This window comes from Notamacropus eugenii, chromosome 2 (assembly GCF_028372415.1).
Source record: "Notamacropus eugenii isolate mMacEug1 chromosome 2, mMacEug1.pri_v2, whole genome shotgun sequence".
In the NCBI taxonomy this organism is placed as follows: Eukaryota; Metazoa; Chordata; class Mammalia; order Diprotodontia; family Macropodidae; genus Notamacropus; species Notamacropus eugenii.
The window spans coordinates 386,340,129-386,366,616 of record NC_092873.1 but is presented as its reverse complement, the minus strand read 5'-3'; the positions used below and the strand labels follow the sequence as shown (position 1 = coordinate 386,366,616).

The 26,488-nt window shown below is 41.1% G+C and overlaps 1 protein-coding gene, 1 long non-coding RNA gene and 1 pseudogene across 3 annotated transcripts; 1 reads left to right on the top strand and 2 right to left on the bottom strand.

Annotated features, from left to right (window-relative positions):
• Positions 1–771: 771 nt before the first annotated feature.
• On the bottom strand, positions 772–9,685 carry LOC140529046 (intelectin-1-like; annotated as a pseudogene).
• Positions 9,099–12,553, top strand: LOC140529047 (uncharacterized). Its single transcript, XR_011975399.1, has 3 exons — positions 9,099–9,184; positions 10,014–10,064; positions 12,263–12,553. It is a non-coding gene; the product is annotated as an uncharacterized lncRNA (long non-coding RNA).
• A 1,679-nt stretch (positions 12,554–14,232) lies between these two features.
• On the bottom strand, positions 14,233–24,770 carry LOC140529045 (intelectin-1-like). 2 transcript variants are annotated; one of them, XM_072647447.1, is made up of 8 exons: positions 24,684–24,770; positions 24,059–24,143; positions 23,508–23,609; positions 21,458–21,705; positions 19,660–19,818; positions 19,437–19,557; positions 18,943–19,046; positions 14,233–14,512 (listed from the first exon to the last, which is right to left on the bottom strand). In XM_072647447.1, exons 2-8 carry the CDS (start codon positions 24,114–24,116, stop codon positions 14,360–14,362), a joined length of 945 nt encoding a protein of 314 aa, XP_072503548.1. In that variant the 5' UTR covers positions 24,117–24,143; positions 24,684–24,770; the 3' UTR covers positions 14,233–14,359. The 2 variants fall into 2 exon arrangements, with proteins under 2 accessions (XP_072503548.1, XP_072503549.1); XM_072647448.1 differs by having other exon boundaries at positions 23,508–23,603.
• Positions 24,771–26,488: the final 1,718 nt, after the last annotated feature.

Below are 26,488 nucleotides of genomic sequence, written 5' to 3'. Positions count from 1 at the left end.
AATGACTTGAAGCCAAGGGCTAGAGCCACTGAAGAAAGTGGGAGGATGATCTGAAGATTGCCAATGAGGTCAGGGTGTAATAATGAAATTACATAAATTTGAAAGAAGCAATGATATTGGGGAAGAGCAGGACAAGAAACATACAAGTAAATCTAATAAATACTGTTTCAACATCTACTCTGTGCAAGTTATTGGCCTAAACTCTGAGGACACAAAGACAGAAATGAAATCCAGTCCCTCACCTCAAAGAATGACTGTGAATAGATACACTAATGTAAGGAACTCAAAGATGGAGACCCAGAAGACACATCAAAGTCTACCATTCCCAAATCAGGCTTGCAATCTGAGCACCATCCTCATCTCCCCCAACCAGAACCTTGAACTCTGGCTCTAAACTCACTCTGAGCTCTGATCTGGAAGCTTTCATCTCAGTTGGCCTAGCACCAAGTCTCCACATCACTTCCCAGCAAAATCATAGGCTCCCACCGCACTGGTTTCCAGTTCCTCATTATGTATTATACCTCACCCCACCCCTACTCCCATTACAACTGAGGGCTCTTTTGCAGCTGTATTTGTATCCCTAGTCCTTAGCAGTGTTTGGCATGCAGTAACTCCTTAATAGATGCTTTAACTATCCAGCCATAGTCATAGGATCATAGGACTAGAGCTAGAAGGGATCTCTGAGGATATCTAATCCAATTCCCTCACTGTATATGTAAGGAAAATAAGACTCAGGCTAACACATTTGACAAAGGTCACAGGAATCAAGTGTCATGATTTAATGGGATTTATTATTGTCTTTAAATTCCATGCCCAGAGAAATCATGTCATGTCAGTTCTTAAGGGAGGTTACCCATTTCTGAATCTGCCAACATCTGGTTCTAGAATGGCACACTTGTCATTTGTAGAACAGGAGCACAGCAGCCTCTGTTATCTGCTGACTGGTGCTATAACCAACATGAGTTCCATAGCCATTCGCGTCAAAGGCAGAGAAATCCCCAGACTGCATGGGATTCCCTTCTGGAAAGAATCCTCCTCCACCAATGCAGTGCTGCAAAGGAGAAAGATAACTATGAAAGAACCATGGGATTACTATATTTAGTAAGAGAATCTACCAAGGGAAGGAAATACATGGAATCCCTTGGTTTCATTTATATGTTATGGAACTTACAAAATTGTTCGGCCTAGAGGCCAATGGACTACCCGAGCCTTCTTACCTGTCGTCCAGGTCTTTGGTGATCAGCTGGATTTACGTGTTGAGAGAAGAGACTTTCCAGAGTCGAACAAGGGTTAGGCTTTATTCAGGGTCGTGGTTACATGTGGAGGGTGAATTCTTCCCCAGGAGAGAGGAATCCTCCTCCTCCCAAGGGGCAAGGATCACACAGCAAGATGATGGGAGCGGAAGAGGGGAGGGACCCTCTTCCCTCTAAGGGCCCCTCAGTGCAAAAGAACGCCTTCAGTCTTTCCTGTCCCTACTTAAGCTTTCCCAGCTACATAATTTGCACGTGAATACCGTGCCTGCTCTCAGCCCCTAGCTAGTCAACAACAGGTGTGCTCAGACCACAGGCCAATCTCAAGGGTGGGATGCTCTCCCCAGCTAGTTTCCAACTGAGAAGAGGTGGAAATACACAAGATAGCCTGTGTTTCTCGCCTCAATCCCCAGCTGTTCCCTGGGGGGCCTCATGAGAACTCTAAGATTAGAGGTCTTCACTTTTACCTGCCTAAGACTGTCCTCATGAAACTGAGCTTACACCCCTAACACAAAATGATCTTCAGATTCCTCAGTACGCTAGCTGTCCCCATGGTTGTAGTGCCCACAACTCTCCTCCTTGCTTATATATAATGATTATCTTCAAGACCTAGTTCAAATGCTGCCACTCACGGGAAGCCTTTCTCAACAACATAGACCTTGGTTATACTTTCAGTTAGTACGAGTTACCCATTCAGGTAGTCCTTTTAATGACTCTCCCACACACAGGAGAAAGCCCTTGGATTTTGGAATTATAAAACATCGGTTTGAATCTTGCCTCTATTCCTATTCTATGCCATTGTGATCTCAATTAAGTCAATTGTCCCTTTCTGGGCCTCAATTTGCTTCTCTGTAGAATGCCTTGCATTAGATATCCTATTTGGTGTTTAAGTTCAGAATAAAAATGAAATGAAATGAAATGAAAATTATTTTTAAGTGAGTACCTTATACTAGGTTAATGTCAAAAGTCACCATATGTTCTAAATCACTGAACTAAAAATTTTCATGTGCTCCCTTGTACTCCTTCTATTTCCCCAAAATTAGAAGCACTTTTTAAACAAGAATAACCAATTTTCTTTCTACAGCATAGTACCTTGCCCACAGGCAACAGCAGCAGATTGGACAAAGGGCTGGCATTAAGGTTAGAGGTTCAGGTCCTGCCTCTGGCACATACTTGATGTGTTACCCTGGTCAGATGGTTTATGCTCCCAGTATCCCCAGGCAGTGCTGTCAGATTTAAAACTACAGACAAGTATCTGAATCAACAGAGGTTGTTTTTATACAAGAAATTGCCATACAGATGAAATCATCAGTTTGAACAACAAATTTACAGACTTTGAAAAAAACTGATACTAAATGGACACAAGGTGTGAATGATTTTGAGACAAAGGGTTTAAAAAAATTTCCTTTGAAGCTTTATTTCCACGATGTGCCAAATTTAAAATAAAACTTGGGCATAGAAATATGCAATCTTCAAGTCTGGTGCCTTTGAAAGGAAAATCGTTCCTAAAAGCATTAGTCTCTTCAATAGTTCCATCCTGTGCCTGACCACCGCAAGATAACAGACGTATACTCTGCTTCTGGACTGCCCCCAAACCTGGAGCCATAGGTAGTTTGCAGATGCCCAAAAAGATACATTGCCAAATCAGAAGCTATGGTTCTCAATTGTGATTCAGTATGACCAAAGCTTATGCCCTAGTGTTAGAGGCCTTCTAAGACATGGAAGGAGACCTGGCATCTCTTTTCTATCTCCAAACAGAAGGACAGGTGGCAATAGGGTGTCACAACTTCATGTTTGAAGACTACATCTTGAGATTTTGACATTCTGTTACCACTCTGATTCACAAGTGAGAAGTCCTTGTGTGGAGAAAGGCTAAGAAAAATGGAATTAGATGAAGAGATTTGCCGGGATAGAGAATTTACATTCTTAGAATGCAAAGGTTAGGGGGAAGCCACAAGAAAGCAGAAAATATAGGAGCTGAAAGGAAACTTCAAGGTCCCTGAGTTCTTGGTCCAATTCAATGCTAAAAATACATTCATAATCCTCCTGATAAGCAGTAGATCTGCTTATGTACCTTCAGTGATGAATGTTGCCCACTAAATGAGGCAAGCCACTGCAGTTATAAGGATGGGGCATGGGGGGGTGGGGAAGACATTCCCTGCTTCTGGGAACTGATTGGACAGAAACTCTATGCTGAGAGATGATTAGAGGAAAAGTCAATTCATTTTGATTGGCAGTGAACTGTCTGGTCTGGTCTGCCTTGTTCTTTAGCACCATTTGCAGTTTGAGAGAGTGGTAATCTTTTATTTAAAGACTGTCTCATCTAAATTATCTTCTACTACCTTCTGCAGCTGGAGAGGGGATAATTAGCCCAGAAAACATGGTTGCATAGCTCTATAGACCCTAGGTTGAAGGGAATTGCTTGTCACAAAGAGTGGAATGCTGCTGGTTCACTAATAGTGCTTCACAGTCTTTCCATAGTTCAGGAGTGGTATAGAAGGGATTTCATGAAACAGGACAGTGGAGAGGCTCCAAAGAGGAGGGGTCCCAGCCAGCAGGTAACACAGAGAGCAACCTCTCTGCTGAGGAGATCAAAGGCATCAAAATCTGTGTCCAGAGCTACGAGTTCTCCCAGGAACATGGATTTACTTCCCTACTTACCTCTCACTGCTAGCTTTCTGAAGTTTATGCTTACTCTCCTCTCTCCTACCTGCCCCACACACACGCACACGCACACACACACACACACACACACACACACACACACACACACACACATACACACTTCCTACCTCTATGATTCTGCATAGGTCTCTACAACTCTCTCAGTCTCAGTTTCTTCAGTAAAGTAACAATGCCACCTACTACACAGGCTCGTCCTGAAGGTTAAATACGACAATATGTATGAAGAGCTTTGTCAGTATTAAAACACTACGTAAATGTGAGCTTGTATTATGGGTGCTATCATGAATCACATTGCCTCAAACCTTTTCCTCAATATTTCTCTCTTTGTGTGTTTCTGTCTGTTTCACTGTGACTCTCCATCAATGGACTGAGAAGAGGGAGAGTTGGTGTGAGGCTCTCATTTGACCCCACTAGGTTCAGAGATTCCCCAATTGCTGCTCTCCAAACCTTCTAATGGGTCCCAGGACTCACATGTTCAGTGTTGTATCCAGTGACTCACACTCCAGCACACAGAGCATTGACTGCTCTTTCATTATTATATACCCGGAACTGGACAAAGCCTCCAACCAGTTCATCTGGTAAGACACAAGAGAATTTGAAAGATCATTTTGAAGACAAAAATTCAGAGATCGGTTTCAAAGGAGCAGGCCTGGAATTCCCTCAGTGGTGTACCTTAAAATCCAGACTGTGGCTTAACACTAATGATTTAGAGGAAACCCATCTGGGAGCATGGACTCATGCATTACAACCACAGAAACAGACAGAAGGGACTAAGACCAGTCGAAGACATCACCAGAAATTCCAACGAAGTTCTTGGCCTTAGTGAAGTCCCCTTGCTTCTTTGAGGAATGAAGGAAAACTATGGTGTTCCTTTTATGGGCAAGTCACCATTGCAGTGCAAAACTCAGAGTGATGAGGCTAGCAGGTAATATTATTTTGGGGAGCTCAGATGAACAGCACTCACTCTGGCCCAATGGAGAGTAATACTTGGCAGTTTTTTCTGCATCCCCAAAGTCATAGATGACAGGCAAAGCTGGACCGTTGTCAGTCCAGCATTTCCCAGCTCCATATTTCACTGGATACTTCTTCAGGAGACATAAAGTAACAGCATGAGGACAGATGTCTGAGGATCCTTTTGAGCCCACTTCCCGGGGATGCCCTTTACTTATCTGGCACAGGGAACCCAATTTTCCTGATAGAGGCCAAACAGGTTCCCTCCCAGATACTTCAAGAACCCAGTGGATGTACGATATCTAAGCAGGGTTCTCTTCTGCCATTGCTGCAGGGGAGACTTGTTGGGCACATGCCAGATGGCCAGGTCCTTGGCCTGGATGTCATAGTAACCTGGGTTCTAGAAGACAACAGTTGACTTAATCCAGTGTTGTCATGAGTCAATTTCCCCAAAGGTAGACTGAGGCATATTCTCTTTGAGCAAGATAACATTTTACTACAAATAGGGATGCTGGTGGCTCTCCTTCATTCTCAAAGTAGACCAAAAAAACCTCACTATGCTAGAGTCAAGTTACAACACGTCTGACTGTAGTTGATCAGACCAATATGAGCTCAGAATGCTTTACCATAACTCAGACACAAATAGTCCATTTGAATACCTGGGGTGGACTCTAAAAATTTGTGTGTCTCACATTTTCTTGTGACCTATTTCAATTCTGTTTTGCTCATAGAGCACAGCACCTCCTATGATGAGCACACATCATGCTGGGTAGTCCTGTATCAGTGTCTCTCATGTCACACATTCAATTCCAAAGTTCTCAAGAGAAACTTTGAAAGTGTCCTTGGATTATGTCATCTGACCACCATGTGAGCATTTGCCCAGTGTGAGTTGTCCATAAAAAAAAAAATAGGTAGGCTACCTGCCAATAGAATGGTAGAATGGGTAAATGGATTTTCCTCAGTTGACCAAACATGAGAACTTAACTCATTTTTATAGGGTTACAATAAAGAACAGAAAAGACTAGGTGACATGATGGGGGTGAGGGTAACATGACTGATTACATAGCTAAGGCATGAGGGGACAATATGATTGGCTATAAGTTGGACTGGCAACCACCCCCTCCTTTCCCTCTATGACTAAGAAGTGTTCATTTAAGTCCACCTGCAAGTTTAAAAGATAGTGGACCAGACTTTTTTTGGAAAGCAAACCAGACATCCTTGAAGGATAGCTTGGTGGTATAAATATTATATACCAGACTTTCTGGGTACACCAAAATCTCCCAAGGATAGCAGAATTTCTTGAGGCAAGAACAGAATAGTGATTAGCAGGAGAGCTGGATGTCTAAAATTAATTCATCACAGAACAGCTGAACTTCTATACTAAATTCAGAGGCAAAGAACCATGACTTTAGGTAGCTAGAGGATATAACCAAATAATTGTAAATAGCATCAATAAAAATGATAATCAATTTTGTCTTCTCAATAGCCTCCCAGGAAGTCACATTGAGACTAGGACTGAAGCTAAAGGCGCTCATTTATTGGATTGTGAACTTTGGAGTCACACTGATCACATGTGTGACAAAGCTTACAAAAAACAGAATCACAGAATTTGAAAGATAGAAGAGACTTCAGCAATCTTCTTGTCTAACCTGTACACAGAAGATTCACTATTGTAATATTAATTAAATGCAAGACATTGTCTAGCTTGATGACCTTCAGTGAAACAGAACTCACAACTGCTAAAAGCAACCCATTCCACTTTTGAAAAATTCTCATTTTTAGGAAGTATTTTTTTCTGACATCAAGGTCAAAGTGACCCCTTTTCATGTATCACCTAGTGTTCCTGCTTCTAGCTGCTAGAGTCAAACCAAACACATCCAATCTCTCCTCTACATATAAAATTAGCTTAGTCCTATCAGGTGAAACTCTTTCCATAAAAAAAATCAAAGAACCACAAACTCCAAGGGGTAAGAAATCAGGAACCATTAGGAGGAAATTTGTACACATTCAAACCAGAAATACTTGGCATTCAGACAGACAGGGTCTATCAGGTACTCTGGGCATACCTTGTAGTCATCACTGGTAGCAGCTTCTGCAGATCCAAAGGTGGCATAATTGGCCCAATTCCCATCACCTTCAGGGTAGTCTGCTCTGTTCCCCTGCTGGCTGGACCAACGATCCCCCTGGGTGCACTTCCCTGCCAAGTGATTCTCATGCACACTGGCCACCAGGGTCCAGCCACCTCCCCCAGACCTCATGTCACAAAAGGTCTGGTAGACGTTCCCATTCCCAGTCTGAAGGAAATACAGGCCATCTGCAGACAAAAAAGCCACAGGGAATTACTCATTGACCACCATGAGTAATCTTAGAGATACGAAAAGGCCTGAAAACCAGAGGAATCTCCTTCTAGAATTCACCCTGACTTGGCCTGGGGATATTCTTTAGAAACTAAAGAAACTCTTCTTTCCCTGAATCTGGGAGAATGTTCCTGAGCTGAGGCTGATCTAGGGCATAGGAACAAGAGTTACAACTGAAAATCTCTTATTTAAGATTATGTTCTGCGTCATCACAACTCCAATTTGTACAGTATTTAAGAGTTTGCCAATAACTTTCCTACACACTACTCAGTGAGATGGAGAATGCATATATTATTATTCTCCTTCTACAGCTTTTGAACCTAAGGCTCAGAGAAATTGCTACTTATTAGAGTCACACAGCTGATTAATGTCAGGAGAAAGTTCTGAACCTACATTAATTGGTTCTAAGTCCAGAATTCTTTCCACTATGTCACAAATGTTCTCTCTTGCCCATTGCTATGAAAGTCAACAAACAATGAATTGAATAATATTAGTGATTTGCAGGCCTGACCTAGCACTTGAGAGCTTGTAAATGTGAAGTTCAGCACCACAGAGCTTTTAATACTGGCCCTGAGGGGCAGAGACACATGAGGTATACTTACTCCCCAGCTTTTCTTCCATTTTGGATCACTGACCCTGAAGCCTCTGCTCTCTTAGCTTTGTTCAAAGGACCCTAATCTGAAAGGCTCTATCCTGGAATGATGCTGCTGGGTGGAGCACAGGGCAGAGAAGAAATGGTGCCCCTCTATAATGGTAATTTAAATGGGGAGACCTTTCCAATACATTAGTAGGCCTATGCCTGAGTCACAGGGAAGTGTGAGTCACTTGAGTCTCTCTTGGAAGGAGTTTGCTGAAAGGGTGAAACAGGATGGTGTGGAGCAGGAAGGCGGAAACAGGAAGTGGCAGAGTTGGAACAGAGCTGAGAGCAAGGTAGTCAGAGACTACTCAGAGCTGGGAAGGACACAGGTGAGTAGGCTGCTAGTTATGAATGAGAAAAAAGCATTTTGTTTAAGGGAGCTGGTTTGTGGTAAGCCCAGGAGAAAGCAAGCTTGGAAACGGTGTTACCCTTTGCGCTGTTATTGTGTATAGATTTCTTTGTTACTGTGATGGATTTGGCTTTCTGGTGTTTGAATAAATGTTTTGAGTCTATCCTCCAAGTGGAGAGTTTGTTGTATTTCTCCATTCAGAATTGTGCCAGCATATTCATGAGTGCCTTAGGTGCTATGAATATTACATTGGTGCTATACCTTCCCCTTTCCAAATTCATGGCTCTGGAGCAGCCAAGGGGCAGCTAGGGGACACAACAGATAGAACCCCATGCCAGAAGTGAGGAAGACTCCTCTTCCTGAGTTCAAATCTGGTCTCAGACACTTGCTTAACTGTGTGAATCTGGGCAAGTCACTTAATCATCTGTAAAATGAGTTGGAGGAGAAAATGGCAAATCTCTCTAGTGTCCTTGTCAAGAAAACACCAAATAAGAACGCAAAGAGTTTGAGATGATGCAAATTACTCAACAATAAGAATGAGAATAATCAAGAAAGAGAGGACAAATGGATGGGAGATTGTGGAAGCAAATAAAATGGGAAAAAAAACCATGAGAATCAAGCAAGTTCTGGCATCACTGGCTTCAGTCTGCTGAAGCTCATCTGGTACTTGTCTCTCAGGCAAACATTTGGTTGTCACTGTTTTATTGAGGTGGGCTAAAGTATGGTTCAGGTTGCACTGCTGAGGACCCATTCAACCAGGGATCATCTCGACCTATCTTCACTTACTATTTGACTCTGGACATCTTTCTTTGATTTCCTTGCAGCTTCGAGGGATGAATCCAGATGAAGAAGTACAGGTCTCATGTAAGGTCAGAGGGAGACCTGAGTCTCAAAAACATGCAGAGAATGCTTTTAGTTTCTTGTTACAAACTGCAAGTTGCCACCACAAAAGAAGGTACTGGTTTTCTTCTTGTCTTTTCATCTGTCACCTGAGGGAGATCAGGGATCACCCTCATTTCTAATACCTAGTATGCCATCCAGTCCCATGAAGCCTTAATAAATGTCACGTAGTGAGAAAAGTCAAATTCCTCTCCTGTAACATGGGTCACATACAGCACTTTGCATACTTGGGGGTTGGTACCTCAACTTCCTCCCATGCCGACTTAAGATTCAGAAATTAGATGTCTCAAGTCTAATACAGGCAATGGGGACTGTACTGATAAGAAAACCCTGCTGTCACCCTTAGGACAGTTCCAGTTCCTTGTCTCTCTAATGATTTCAATGAACACACCATGGAGTGAAAAGGAGAATTTACAAAAGCAGAAAATTTGACTTACCAGCACTGCCCTCTTTGGTCACCAACATCAGGAACAGGCATGTACAAAGCCAGATCATTTTCTTTCTAAATACAAATATTTGTCACTGCAAAGAAAGGCCAGAGACCATTATCTCCCATATCCCAACCTACTCCCTTAAGCTCTGACCCCAGGCTAGCAAAGTCCTCAGCAAGGAAGGGCCTTGGCCTCCCATACTGGTCCATACTACAAGTGTACTGCTAAATGTTTAACAACCAGCTCTCAGGGAATATGTGTGTGTGTCTCTATGTGTCTGTATGAATACACATACTGAAAATTATGTCTGGAATACATAATATAATGTTCATATTACATATGCCACACATACTCTTAAGTTTAGTCTACCTTGTTCACATTTTCTCTAACACTTTTATAAGTCTACACAATCAACAAAACAATAAATCAACCTCTGATTTTTGGTGTTTGCAGATTTCCAAGGAATAAATGCACAGACTGAAGATTTACCAACTGGAAGTTACTGTAAGTGTCTACACCATCTCCCTGCCTGGACCCTCTGCCTCAGACTCTCTTTCATCCTGGAGCTAAGCCAGACCTGAACCCTAGGCCTTCTCCATCTGTGTCCTTCCAGTACCTGAGCCCAGATACCTCCTCCCTTCTTAGCTAGTTCCCTTCTTATAGCTTCAGAGAGAGAAGTGTTTTCTGCTTTTCCCTCTTCTGAGTGAGGTTTAGCCTTTGTTGGGTGTGGAAAAACTGAGCCTTTTTATGGAGCTCTGCCCCAAAGTGTGCTGCTGCCTCATCCCTTGGAAACTTGTCAATGAAGACAGTTGACTCTGGGCTTCCAGAAATACCTCTGTCCAACATGGCTAGTCCCCTTTGGCAGGCATCTGTCCCAAAGCTCCACTCAAGTAGAATTAGAATGATATTGTGGGGAATCCAAAAACCGTCTGCCCTTGGGGTTTTGTTTCATGTTACGTAGCATATGGTAGGTAGAGGACGCAGTAGGTAAAGACAGAAACTTCAAAGGATTTTCATAGGATCAAACCTATTAGAACTCAGGATGCAGCAGAATGAAGTGTTTATCAAAGAAACTTTTAAATTTTCTCTGAGTTTCTTGCTTTCCTTTCAGTTATGGCTACACTGATTTTCTTTGTTTAAAAACTCTTCAATTTCATATAATCAAAATTATCCATTTTACTTTCATGATCCCCTCTATCTCCTGGTTGGTCATTAACTCTTCCCTTATCCACAGGTCTAACAGGTACATTTTTTCCATGCTCTCCAAATTTACTTATGATATCATCCATTATGTCTAAATAGTTGATCCATTTTGATATATTACATATTATAGACATATATAATTTTGGTATATACACTGAGACGCTGGTCTATGTCTAGTTTTTGCCGAAGTACTTTCCAGTTTTCCCAGCAATTTTTGGCACTACTAAGATTTGCCACCGCCCTCCCCCCAACTTGAAACTTTGGGCTTATCAATCACTTGATGGCTATGACTATTTACTCCTGTATATTGTGTACCTGTTTTGATGATCATCACTTAGTAATGTAGTTTGAAATCTGATCCTGCTGGGCTTCCTTCCTTCACATTTTTTTTCACTTGATTCCCTTGAATCAATATTCTTGATTTTTTGTTCTTCCAAGTGAATTTTATTTTTATTTCTAGCTCTATAAAAAATTATTTGGTATAAAGGACCCCATTATATGCTAGCATATGGATATATATATATAAATGTATATATGTATATATATGTGTCTATTCATACATGTGTGTGTATATTATATGTGTATAGGTATGTATATGCATATGTGGACAGACAGATAGATAGATAGATAGATAGATAGATAGATAGATAGATAGATTGGTAGATAGATAGAGATAGACAGATTGCACAGGATAATATGAAGGGAGGATACTTAAAAAATAAAATTAACTATTGAGAGGAATGTAGTGGAAGAGAGAGAAAGGGAGTGATAGAATGGAACAAATCATCTCACATAAAAGAGTCAAGAGTTTTATAATAGAGGGGAAGAGTGGGGGAGTGAAAGGGAGTAAGTGAGCCTTGCTCTCATTGGATTTGGCTTAAGGAGGGAATAATACAGACTCAGCTGGGTATGGAAATCTATCTTACTCTGCAGGAAGAGAAGGGGGAAGGGGATAGGAGAGGGAGGACAATAGAAGGGAAGGCAGATTGGGGCAAGGGGTAAGCAGAAACCATCACTATTGTGGAGGGACAGATCAAGAGAGAGGATGGAAGAAATGCAGGACAGGACAGGACACAGGGAAATGTGGTTAGTCTTTTGCAGCATGGTTGTTATGGAAGTGTTTTGCATGATTCCACATGTATGAACTATATTGAATTGCTTACTTATTCAATGAGGGTGAGTGGGAAGGGAGGAAAGAAGAGAATGTGGAACTCAAAACTTTAAAAATGAATGCTAAAAATTGTTTTTGCATGCCACTTGGAAATAAGGGGCATAGGCAATGGTACATAGGAATCAATCTAGGGCTATAGGAATAGAGTGGAGGAGGATGGGAAAAGGGGTGTGAGAGAAGGAAGGACAGATTGAGGGAAGAGTTGGTAGGGTGCATGTTGTCCTGGAGTGAGAGTGGGGAGAAATGGGGAGAAATTTTGGAATTCAAAATGTTGTGGAAGTGAATGCTGAAAATTGAAAATAAATAAATTATATATATATTTTTGAAGAAAAACAGTGGAACAATCAGATAATAAAAGCTACCCATGATTGAGGAATATCAGGGCAAGAAATCCAAAGTGGAGGACTAGCAAAAATGAAAGGACAAATCACAGTGGAGTCAAAACAACACTTCACCTGACCTCAGAAGATCTATGCTTACATCCCAGATCAGAAACAACTTAGAGTGCCATGCTGGAGCCAGCTTAAAGAGTCACTTGTTAAATTTTCCCTGCTGAGTTGTTACAACTGGGAGATTTGCAAATGTTACAAATCATGGCTTGATTTATTATTCTGTTGGTTTCTAGACTTAATAAAGTGATGGAGAAAAATGTCAATAATGCAAATTTAAATTAAAGTGCATGATGTGCATTTTTTTTAGAGCAAGTTGTTAAACATTTGCCAATATATCCTGTAATGATGTTACCTTAGGAGATCAGTTTCATCTTTCTAGACTTTGGTTTCCTTTCTAGAATTTGAGGGAGTTGAACTACATGATGTCTAAAGTCCCTTTCAATCCCAAAATTTTATGACCTTATGAACAATGGAAGAAGTACACCAAGTTAAGTGTATAAAAGAGGCCAGAGTTTGGAAAATTGTTTGGGAAAATAGGGAACTGTTAAGAGACAAGAAGTCAAGATGAAAGTGAAGTGTTAGGTGTACCCTTCTAACTCTAAATCTGTGATCCTGTGTTTCCTTGATCCTTTATTATTCTCCTTAGCCTGCTCTGTATATGTTTCCATTTGATGACACCCTTACTAAAATATGGCATACAGAAAAATATAATGCACCAGATCTGGTCAGACCATCATGAAATTAACTTGTACCATTTCCTTTCTCATTCTGTACAGTATCTAATAATCTAAGCATATATAATCATGTGTAATAATATAGCCTTATTATTTAAATTACTATTTGTTCACAAACACTTTGTCTAGTTGGTCTCCAAAGCTTCTTAAGATTAGGGCAGATGTGTGGTACCCTGGAAAGAAGGAAACAAGCATATATTAAGCACCTACTAGGTGCCAGGTACTTAGCTAAGAACTTTACAAATACCTCATTTGATCCTTACTCTAGAGCTCTATGGCAGGTGTTATTATCATTCTTATTTTACAGCTGAGGAAACTGGGATAGATAGAAGTTAAGGGGACTTACCCAGTGATAACAAGAAAATGTCTGGACTAATTTTTCTTGAAAGAAAATTTTGAGGGTAACATAACTGACTTCATTTTGTTCTACATAAGCCATTTTGCTGTATGAGACAGATTCATTAACTGCAAGATACACTGTAACACCTGGCTCCCTTCAATGCCATTTTTCTCCCCTAATTGGTACAACAATAGTAATTGCTTTTTTTGTAAGTGTGTAGGGGAGGATTCCAGTCTCTGGAATGTCTGCCTCCCTTACCTAGCCTACCAATTAGTCCCTTTATATTTAGTGAAAGTAGGTGTACTAACAAGGACACATCCCTTATCTATCTCCTGTAGCTAATGACGTATATCCTTCTTAAGAAGGACACTTTTGCTTAGTCTCATGTAAACTATAAACACTGCTAGCTGAATTATGAATGATACACATTCCTATTAAGTGCTAGTCCAGTATGCCAGACTCTGAGTATGATAAAATCTGGTTCTCTGGCTCCGCCTAGTTTTTATCACTAAATGGCTGAACCACAAAGGAAATTGACCAAATACCCATATTACATAGCTAGTTGGCATCAAGGGCAATATTTGAACTCGGTTCTCCCCAAATTGAGGCCATTGCTCTAGCCACTGCACAATCTACCTGCTACCTAGCTAGTAAAAGTGCTGTATGAAGAAGAGCCAAAGGATTTGGGGTAACCAGTCATCGTCATAAGATCATAGGTCCAGAGGTAGAAGGTATCTCTGAGGATATCTATTCCAATTCCCTCACTGTATACGTAAGGAAAAGAAGACTCAGAGAAGCTAACACATTTGATAAAGGTCACAGGAATAAAGAGTCATGATTTAATGGGATTTATTATTCTCTTTAAACTCCATGCCCAGAGAAATCATGTCATGTCAGTTCTTAAGGAAGGTTACCCATTTCTGAATCTGCCAATATCTGTTTCTAGAATGGCACACTTGTCATTTGTAGAACAGGAGCACAGCAGCCTCTGTTATCTCCCAACTGCTGCTATAGCCAACATGAGTTCCATAGCCATTCCAGTCAAAGGAAGAGAAATCCCCACACTGCTTGGGATTCCCTTCTGGGATGAATCCTCCTCCACCAATGCAATGCTGCAAAGTAGAAAGATAGCAATGAAGGAACCATGGGATTACTACAGTTAATAAGAGAATCTATCAAGGGAAAAAAATGCATGGAATCCCTTAGTTTCATTTATATGTTATGAAACTTACAAAATGATCCTCAGATTCCTCAGAATGCTAGCTGTCCACATGGCTGTGGTGCCCACCACTCTCCTCCTTGATTATATATAATGATTCCCCTCAATACCTAGTTCAAATGCTACCACTTATGGGAAGATTCTCCCAACAACACAGACCTTCGTGATTCTTTCAGCTAGTACGAGTTACTCATCTAGCTAATCCTTTTAATGACTCTCCCAGACACAGGAGAAAACCCTTGGATTCTGGAATTATAAAACCTTGGCAGCTCTATTCCTTATTGTCTATGTGACCTCAGTTAAGCCAGTTTTCCCTTTCTTGGCCCCAATTTCCTTCTCTGTAGAATGACTTGCATTAGGTATCCAATTTGGAGCTTAATTCAGAATAAAAATGAAATGAAATGAAAATTATTTTTTATATAAGTAACTTATACTAGGTTAATGTCAAACTAAAAATTATCATGTGCTCCCTTACATTGTTACAATTTCCCCAAGATTATAAGTGCTTTTTAAACAAGAACAACTTATTCCCTTCCTACAGCATAGTACCTTGCCCACAAGCAATAGCAGCAGATTGGACAAAGGGCTGGCACTAGGATGAAAGGTTCAGGACCTGCCTCTGGCACGTACTTGATACCCTACCCTGGTCAGGTGGTTTATGCTCCCAGTATCCCCAGGCAATGCTGTCAGATTTAAAACTACAGACAGGTATCTGAATCAACGGAAGTTGATTTTATACCAGGAATTCCCATACAGATGAAATCAAAAGTTTTGACAACAAATTTGAAAGACTTTGCAAAAAACTGATACTAAATGGATACCAGGAGTTAATGATTTTGAGATGAAGGGTTTAGAAAAAATTTCCTTTGAAGCTTTATTTCCATGGTCTGCCAAGTTTAGAAGAAAACTTGGGCATAGAAGTATGCAATTTTCAAGTCTGATGCATTTGAAAGGAAAATGGTTCCTAAAAGCATTAGTCTCTTCAGTAGTTCTCATCTTGTGCCTGGCCACCTCAAGATCACACACACGTATACTCTGCTTCTGGGGTGTCCCCAAACCTGGAGCCATGGGTGGTTTGCAGATGCCCAGAAAGATGCATTGCCAAGTCAAAAGTTATGGTTCTCAACTGTGAGTCAGTGTGACCAAAGTTTGTGTTCCAGTGTTAGAGCCCTCTGAGATATGGAAGGAGACCTGGCATCTCTTTCCTACTTCCAAACTGAAGTACATGTAACAATAGGGTATCTCAACTGCATGTTGGAACACTACATCTTGAAATTTTAACATCCTATTACCACTCTGAGAAGTCATTGTCTGAAGAAAAGCTAAAAGACATGGAGTTGGATGGATGAAGAGATTTGCCAGGATAGAGGGTTTACGTTCTTAGAATGGAAAGGTTAGAGGGAAGCCAGGAGGAAGCAGAAGATATAGGAGTTGAAAGGAAGTGAAAGGGAGTTAAAATTTTGAGAAGTCCCTGAAATCTAGTTCCCATTCAGTTCTGAAAATACATTCATAATCCTCCTGATAAGCGGTAGACCTGTTGATATACCTTGAGTGATGAGTGCTTCCTATTTAAGTGAGGCAACCCATTGCAGTGGAAGGTACTGGTCCTTTCTTACAGGGACACTTTGTCTAAAAGGTCAAAAATGAGCATTCGTGTTGGAAAAGCAGGACCCAAGGGGGCTGGGGCAGGATGCTCCTTATATAAATGTAATGAGAGGACCTATTTGAAAACAATTAAAGGGTAAGAGCATAGAGGGGTATAAAGAGAGCTACAGTGCAATATTTCCCAGTAATTAATCTGAATATGACTTATTTTAGGACTTTTCTTTTTATTATTGGAAAACAACAACAAAAAACTGTTTTGAATGAGTGAATGTAGAATTCTTACAGCTAATCTCAGGGATAAAGGCCTCATTTCTAGAATATATAGAGAACTGAGTCAATTGTACAACAATACAAGTCATTCCCCAGTTGATAAATGGTCAAAGGATATGAACAGGCAATTTTCAGAGGAAGAAATTAAAGATATCTATAATCATATGAAAAAATGCTCTAAATCACTTTTGATTAGAGAGATGCAAATCAAAACAACTCTGAGGTACCATATCACATCTATTAAATTGGCAAACATGGCAGAACAGGAAAATGATAAATGTTGGAGAGGATGTGGGAGAGTTGGAACACTAATTCATTGTTACTGGAGCTATGAGCTCATCCAACCATTCTGGAGAGCAGTTTGGAACTATTCCCAAAGGGCTACAAAAATGTGCATACTCTTTGACCCAGCAATATTGCTTCTAGGACTGTATCCCCAAGAAATCATAAAAATGGGAAAGAGTCCCATATGTACAAAAATATTTATAGCAGCACTCTTTGTAGTTGCCAAAAACTGGAAATCAAGGGGATGCCCATCAATTGGGGAATGGTTGAATAAATTATGGTATATGAATGTAATGGAATACTACTGTGCCATAAGAAATGATGAACAAGAAGACTTCCGAGAGGCCTGGAAAGACTTATATATCTGATGTTAGTGAAAGGAGCAGAACCAGGAGAACTTTGTGCACAGCAACGATCACAGTGTGAGAAAGTTTTTTCTGGTAGACTTGGAACTTCATAACAACGCAAGAACTTAAAAAAAAAATTCCTAATGGTCTTTTAAGGCAAAATGACTTCCACACTCAGAGAAAGAGCTATGGAATTCATTTGTAGAATGTAGCAGATCATTTGTGTGTGTGTGTGTGTGTGTGTGTGTGTGTATTATGTTTTGATTTGTTATATGATTTCTTCCATTTATTTTAGTTCGTCTACATAGCATGACTATAGTGAAAACATATTCAATAGGAAAGTATGTGTAGATCCTATATAGAATTGCATGTCATCTTGGGGAGGGGGGGGGTGGGGGGGGTTGGTTGGGAGGGAAAAATCTAAGTTTCATGGTACTGATTGTAAAACATTAAAAATAAATAAAATGTAAATAAATAAGTAAACAAGTAAAAAAAATGAGTGAATAACAATTATCTGTTTCATGCTTGACAGAAATGTGGGTTTTGACATGTTTAATCATTAGGAACATGCAAATCATTTCATGCCAGGAAGCACATTGCTGAGAAGCAGGATGAACAAGCTTAAATAAATGCTAACTTTGAGAACAGTCATTTAGAAGAAAGGAGTCCAAAAACCAGAAAAAATGGGGAAAAGATTGAGATAAAGAAAAATACAACTAAACTGAGAGCTGAAAAAATAACTTAGAACCTACACTGCACATGTAAGAATGGGGTGGGGTGGGGAGGGGGCAGGGAGGGGAAGATATTCCTTGCTTCTGGGAACTGACTGGAGAAAAACTCTAATGTCGAGAGCTGATTGGAGGAAAAGTCAATCCATTTTGATTGATAATGAACTACCTGGTCTTGTCTGCCTTGTTCTTTAGCACCATTTGAAGCTTGAGAGAATGGAAACCTTTTATTTAAAGACTGTCTTATCTAAATTATCCTCTACTTCCTTATCTAGCTGGAGAGGGGATAATTAGCCCAGACAGTATGATTGCATAGCTTTGTAAACCCTCGGTTGAATGGAATTGCTTGTCACAAAAAGAGTGGAATGCTGCTGGTTCACTAGTAGTGCTTCACAGTCGTTGCATAGTGCAGAAGTGGTATAAAAGGGGTTTCATGAAACTGGACAGTGGAGAGTTCCCAAAGAGGAGTGGTCCCACCCAGCAGGTAACACAGAGAGCAAACTCTTCCCTGAAAAGATCAAAGGCATTGAAACCTGTGGTCCTGACCTACAAGCTCTCCCAGGCACATGGATTTATTTCTCTATTTATCTCTCACTGCTATCTTTCATAAGTTTGTGCTTACTGTCCTTCTCTCTCCTACCTATGCCCTACGCGCGCACACACACACACACACACACACACACACACACACACACACACACACACACACACACACACACTTCCTAGCTCTATGATTCTGCACAAGTCACTGCAACTCTCAGTCTCAGTTTCCTCAGGAAAATAGGAATGCCACCTACTACACAGGTGGTCCTGAAGGTTAAACGTGACAATATGTATAAAGTATTTTGCAAATCTTAAAATAATATACAAATGTGAGCTTTTATTATTGGTGCTATTATCAATCGTATCTTTCAAACTTTTTTCTCTATATTTTCCTATCTCTGTGTGTTTCTATCTGTTTCACTGTGACTCTCCATCAATGGACTGAAAAGAGGGAGAGTTGGTGTGAGACTCTAATTTGACCCCGGTAGGTTCAGAGATTCCTGAATTGCTGCTCTCCAAACCTTCTAATGGGTCCCAGGACTCACATGTTCAGTATTGCATCCAGTGACTCGCACTCCAGCACACAGAGCATTGACTGCTCTTTCATTATTATATACCCGGAACTGGACAAAGCCGCCAACCAGTTCATCTGGTAAGACACAAGAGAATTTGGATGATCATTGTGAAAGACAAAAATCCAGAAATCAGTTTCAGAGGAGCAGCTCTGGAATTCCCACAATGGTGTACCTTAAAACACAGACTATGGCTTCACGCTGTAATGATTTAGAGAAAAACCCATCTGAGAGCAGGGATTCATGCATTAAAACCACAGACACAGACAGAAGGGACTAAGACCAGTCAAGACACCACAAGAGATTCCAACTAAACCCTGGGCCTCAGTGAAGTCCCATCGCTTCTTTGAGAAATAAAAGAAAACTATGGTGTTCCTTTTATGGGCATGTCACCATTAAATTGCAAAGCTCAGGGATGAGGACAGCAGGTAATATTATTTTGGGGGACTCAGATAAAGAATACTTACACTGGCCAGATGGAGAGTAATACTTGGCAGTTTTTTCTGCATCCCCAAAGTCATAGATGACGGGTACAGCTGGGCCATTGTCAGTCAAACACTTACCAGTCCCATACTTCACTGGATACTTCTTCAGGAGACATAAAGTAACATCATGAGGACAAGTGTTAGGGATCCTGTTGAGTCCATTTCCCATGCTAGTTACTCATCTGGTGCCCACAACTCAGTTTACCTGATAGAGGCCAAACAGGTTCCCTCCCTCTTGACTGAAGAAGTGAGTGGATGTACGATATCTAAGCAGGGAGCTATTCCTCCATTGCTGCAGGGGAGACTTGTTGGGCACATGCCAGATGGCCAGGTCCTTGGCCTGGATGTCATAGTAACCTGGGTTCTAGAGAACAACAATTGACTTAGCCCAATGGTGTCATGAGTACAATTCCACAAAGGTAGACTGGGGCATATTTCCTTTGAGCAAGACAACATTTTATTACAAATAGGGATGCTGGTTGCTGTCCTTCATTCTCAAAGAGGACCCAAATGACCTCACTGTACTAGGGTCAAGTTACAATATGTCTGACTGTGGTTGAACAGACCAATATGAGCTCAGAATGCTCTACCACAACTCAGGCCCAAATGGTCCACTTGAATACCTGGGGTGGATGCTCTAAATTTGTGTATCTCACATTTTCTTTTGAGCTCTTTCAATTCTGTTTTGCTCATAGAGCACAGCGCCTTCCATGATGAGTGCACAGCATGCTAGGTGGTCCTGTATCAGTGTCTCTCATGTCACACATTCAATTTCAAAGTTCTTAAGAGAAACCTTGAGAGGGTCCTTGGATTATGTCATCAGACCACCATGTGAGTCCTTGCCCTTTGTAAGTTGTCCACAAAAAAAAAATTTGGAGGCTACCTGCCAATAGAATGGGTAAATGGATTTTCCTCAGTTGACCAAATATGAGGACTTAACTCATTTTATAGGGTTACAATAAACAACAGAAAAGATTAGGTGACATGATGGGGATGAGGGTCACATGACTGGTTACATAGCTGAGCCATGGAGGGAAAATACGATTCATTAGAAGTTGGGAGTATGGGCTAGCAACATCCCCCTCCTTTTCTCTTGTGACTAAGAAGTGTTTGGTTAAGTCCACTTGCAAGTTTAAAAGGTAGTGGACCAGACTTTTTTGGAAAGCAAACCAGACATCCTTGAAGGATAGCTTGGTGGTGGAAAGATTTCTGGGCACACCCACATCTCCCACGGATAGCAGAATTCCTTGAGACAAGAACGGAACAGTGATTAGCAAGAGAACTGGATGTCTAAACTTAATTAATCACAGAACAGCTAAACTTCTGCACTAAATTCAGAGGCAAAGAACCATGACTTTAGTTAGTTAGAGGACATAATCAATTAACTGAAAATAGGATCAAAAAAATCATAATAAAATTTATCTTCTCAGTAGTCTTCCAGGAATTCACATTGAGAATAGGACTGAAACTAAAGGCCCTTATTTATTGGATTGTGAGCTTTGGAGTCCCACTGACCACATGTGTGGCAAAGCTTATAAAACACAGAATCACAGAATTTGAAAGATAGGGGAGACCTCAACAGTCTTCTTGTCTAACCCCTACACAGAATATTAACTATTGTAATATAAATGCAAGACATTGTCTGGCTTGATCACCTTTGATGAAAGGGAATTCACCATTGCTCAAGGCAACCCATTCGACTTCTGAATAATTCTAATTGTTAGGAAGTACCTATTTTTCTGATATCAAGCTTAAAGTGCCAATTTTGATGTAACCCCTACTGTTTCTCCTTCTAGCTGGAGTCAAACCAAACACGTCAAATCTCTCCTCCACATACATAAAGGGCTTAGTCCTATCACGTGAAACTCCTTCCATGAAATTCAAAGGACCACACACTCCAGGGGGTAAGAACTCAGGAACCATCTGGAGGTAATTTATACACATTCAAACCAGAAATACTTGGCATTCAGACAGACAGGGTCTATCAGGTACTCTGGGCATACCTTGTAGTCATCACTGGTAGCAGCTTCTGCAGATCCAAAGGTGGCATAATTGGCCCAATTCCCATCTCCTTCAGGGTAGTCTACTCTGTTCCCCTGCTGGCTGGACCAACGATCCCCTTGGGTGCACTTCCCTGCCAAGTGATTCTCATGCACACTGGCCACCAGGGTCCAGCCACCTCCCTCAGACCTCATGTCACAAAAGGTCTGGTAGACGTTTCCATTCACAGTCTGAAGGAAATACAAGCCATCTGCAGAGGAAAAACCACAGAGGCTCACTCACTGACAATACATAATCAATCTTACAGACATGAAAAGGCCTGAAAACCAGAGGAATCACCTTTTAGGATTCACCCAGACTTGGCCTTGGGATATTCTTTACTAAAGAAACTCTTCTTTCCCTGAATCTGGGAGAATGTTTCTGAGTTGAGGCTTAATTAAGTCACAGAAGCCAGATTTCCTACTGAAAATGTCTTATTTAAGACTATTTTCTGCCTTGTCACAACTCCCATTTGTACAGTATTTAAGAGTTTGCCAATAACTTTCCTACATACTACTCAGTGAGATGGAGAATGCACATATTGTTATTCTCCTTCTACAGCTTTTAAACCTAAGAGAAATTGCTACTTATTATAGTCACACAGCTGATTAGTGTCAGGACAAAGCTCTGAACCTACATTAATTGGTTCTAAGTCCAGAATTCTTTCCACTATGTCACACATGCTCTCTCTTGCCCACTCCTATAGAAGTCAAAGAAGAATTGATTGAATAATATTAGTGATTTGCAGGCCTGACCAAGCACTTGAGATTTTGTGAATGTGAAGTTCAGCACCACAGAGCTTTCAATACTCAGCCTAGGAGGCAGAGACCCATGAGGTATAATGACTCCCTAGCTTTTCTCCCATTTGGGATCACTGACCCTGAAGCCTCTACTCCTTAAACTTATTTAAAAGACCCTAATCTGAAAAGCTCTATCCTGGAATGATGCTACTGAGTAGAGAACAAAGCAGAGGAGAAATGGTGCCCCTCTGTAATGGTCATCTAAATGGGGAGACGTTTTCCATACATTAATAGGCCCAAGTGACCTGGCAGGGAAGCCTGAGTGACATGAGTCTGTGGTGGGAGGGGTTTGCTGAAAAGGTGACGCAGGAAGGGATGGAGCAGGAAGAGGCAGAGCTGGAGCAGAGCTGAGAGGAAGTTAGTCAGAGAGCAGTCAGGGCTGGGAAGGATGGAAGGAAGCAGACTGCTGGTTGTGAGGGAGAGAAGGGCATTTTGTTTAAAGGAGCTGGTTTGTGGGAAGCCCAGAAGAGGGAAGACTTGGGGATGGTGTTGTTCTCTCCATTGTTCTTGTGTATAGATCTCTTTCTTACTATGATGAATTTGGCTTTCTGGTGTCTGAATAAATTTTTTTTGGTTCTGTCTTCCATTTGGAGAGTCTATTGCATTTCTCTATTCAGAATTGTGCGACCATATTCTTGAGTGCCTTAGGTGCTGTGTATATCGCGTTGGCACTGTACCCATTACTCTCTCCAAGTTCATGGATCTAGAGCAGCCAAGGGGCAACTAGGGGACACAGCGGATAGAGTGCCATGCCAGAAGTGAGGAAGACTCCTCTTTCTGAGTTCAAATCTGGTCTCAGACACTTACTAGCTGTGTGAACCTGGGTGAATCACTTAATCCTCAATTTCCTCATCTATAAAATGAGTTGGAGAAGAAAATGGTAAATCATTCCAGTATCTTTGCCAAGAAAGTGCCAAATAAGGACACAAAGAATTGGATATGACTCAAACTATTCCATAACAACAATGAGAGTAATCAAGAAAGAGAGGAAAAATGGATAGGAGACTGCAGAAGGAAATAAAACGGAAAAAAAACATGAGGATCAGGCAGGTTCTGGCATCACTGGCTTCAGTCTGCTAAAGCTCACCTAGTACTTGTCTCTCAGGCAAACATTTGGTTGTCACAGTTTTACTGAGGTGGGCTAAAGTATGGTTTACCTTGTACTATTGAAGACCCATTCAACCAGGTACCATCCTGACCTGTCTTCACTCACCATCTGACTCTGGACATCTTTCTTTGATTTCCTTGCAGCTTCGAGAGATGAATCCAGGGGAAGAAGCACAGGTCTCTTCTAAGGCCAGAGGGAGACCTGAGTCTCGAAAACATGCAGAGAATGCTTTTAGTTTCTTGTTGCAAACTGTGCAAGTTCCCTCCACACCTCCGTAACAGAAGGTACTGTTTCATCTGTCCTTCTTGAACAGATCAGGAATCACCCTCATTTCTACCTAACTTAGTGGCATCCAGCCCCATGAAGCCTTAATAAGTATCAGATAGTGAGAAAAACCAAATTCCTCTCCTACAACATAGGTCACATACAACACTTTGCATACTTTGGGGCTGGTACCTCAACATCCTCACATTCCTACTGATCTCAGGAACTCACAAAGGGGCTCTCTCTAATCTAATATAGGCAATGAGGACTGTGCTGATAAGAAAGCCCTACCATCACCCTCCACACAGTTCCAATTGCTTGTCTCTCTAATAATTTCAATGAACACACCATGGAGTGAAAAGGAAAATTTACAAGCAGAAAATGTGACTTACCAGCACTGCTCTCTTTGGTCACCAACACCAGGAACAGGCATGCACAAAGCCAGATCATTTTCTTTCTAAATACAAATATTTGTCACTGCAAAGAAAGGCCAGAGACCATTATCTCCCATGTCCCAAACTCTGACCCCAGACTAGCAAGTCATGAGCAATTAAGGGCCTTGGACTCTCATTCTGGTCCATACTACAAGTGTGCTGATAAATGTTTAACAACAAGCTCTCAGGGAATATATGTGTGTGTCTCTATGTGTCTGTATGAATACACATACTGAAAATTATGTCTGGAATACATACTATAATGTTCATATTACATATGCCAGACATACTTTTAAGTTTGGTCTGCCTTATTCACTTTTTCTCTAACACTTTTACAAGTCTACACAATCAACAAAACAATAGATCAACCTCTGATTTTTGGCGTTTGCAGATTTCCAAGGAATAAATGCACAGACTGAAGATTTACCAACTGGAAGGTCCTGTAAGTGTCTAGAGCATCTCCCTGCCTGGACCCTCTGCCTCAGACTCTCTTTTACCCTGGAGCTAAGCCAGACCTGAACCCTAGGCCTTCACCATCTGTGTCCTTCCAGTACCTGAGCCCAGACACCTCCTCCCTTCTTACCTAGTTCCCTCTTACAGCTTCAGAGAGAGAAGTGTTTTCTGCTTTTCCCTCTTCTGAGTGAGGTTTAGCCTTTGTTGGGTGTGGGAAAACCAAGCCTTTTTAGGAGCTCTGCCCCAAAGTGTGCTGCTGCCTCACCCCTTGGAAACTTGTCAATGAAGAAAGTTAACTCTGGTCTTCCCAGATATGACTCTGTCCAACATGTCTAGTCCCCTTTGGCAGGCATCTGTCCCAAAGCTGCACTCTAGGGGAACTAGTATGGTATTGTGGGGAACCCAAAAACTGTCTGCCCTCAGGGTTTTCCTTTATGCTAAGTAGCATATGGTACTTAGAGGAGGCAGTAAGTAAAGACAGAAATTTGAATGGATTTTTATAGGATCAAACCTATTAGATTCAGGGTGCAGTAGAATGAGGTCTTTACCAAAGAAACTTTTAAATGTTCCCCAAGTTTCTTGTTTTCTTTTCAATTGTCGCTACATTGATTTTCTTTATTCAAAATCTCTTTAATTTCACATAATCAAAATTATCCATTTTACTTTCATGATCCACTCTATCTCTTGGTTGGTCATTAACTCTTCCCTTATCCATAGATCTAGCAGGTACATTTTTTCCATGCTCTCCAAATTTACTTATGACATCATCTGTTATGTTTAAATCATTGATCCATTTTGATATATTACATATTACAGACATATATAATTTTGGTATATAGTGTGAGATGCTGGTCTATTCTAGTTTTTGCCAAAGTACTTTCCAGTTTTCACAGCAATTTTTGACAATACTAACGTTTTGCCCCTCACCCCAACTTGAATCTTTGGGTTGATCAAGAACTAGATTGCTATGAATATTTACTCCTGTACGTTGCGTACCTAACTGTTTTGATGATCATCACTGAGCAATATAGATTGAAATCTGGTCTTGCTGGGCTTTCTTCCTTCACATTCTTTTCTTCTTTGATTCCCTTGATATTCTTGACTTTTTGTTCTTTCAAGTGGATTTTATTTTTATTGCTAGCTCCATAAAAAATTATTTGATGGAAAGGACCCCATGAAATGCTTTTAATAATCAACACTGGTCCTCCAGTGGCAGAGAAACCCACCTGGATACGTGCAGCACATGTCAAGCCACCACTGGGACCCTAATGGAAGTGCCCTGAACACTGAAGAAAGGCAAAAGGAAAGATCTCAGGGAGGGACCCCTCTGCTACCTTGAGGAACTGAATCTAAGGGATTCAGACACAGAGCCACTCATCCTTGAATGTCTTTCTCTGTAAAAACACTTGTGATTGTTTAACAGTGACAGGATTTATCGTTGCATACTTTGGGGCTGGTACCTCAACATCCTCACATTCCTACTGATCTCAGGAACTCACAAAGGGGCTCTCTCTAATCTAATATAGGCAATGAGGACTGTGCTGATAAGAAAGCCCTACCATCACCCTCCACACAGTTCCAATTGCTTGTCTCTCTAATAATTTCAATGAACACACCATGGAGTGTCTTAAATTCTGTATTAAAAATAATGGTTAAAAGGTTGTTTGAAGGCTTCATACAAGGTCTGCAGTGGCAGGTAGGTGATGTAGTGGATAGAGCACCAGCATAGGAGTCAGGCGGACCTGAGTTCAAATCTCACCTCAGACACTTGACACTCACTAGCTGTGTGACCTTGGGCAAGTCACTTAACCCCAGTTGCCTCATCCTGGATCACCTCCAGTCATTCTGATGAATATCTGGTCACTGGATTCAGATGGCTCTGAAGGAGAAGTGAGACAAGTGACCTACACAGCCCTCCTTCATTCAAAACAAAGT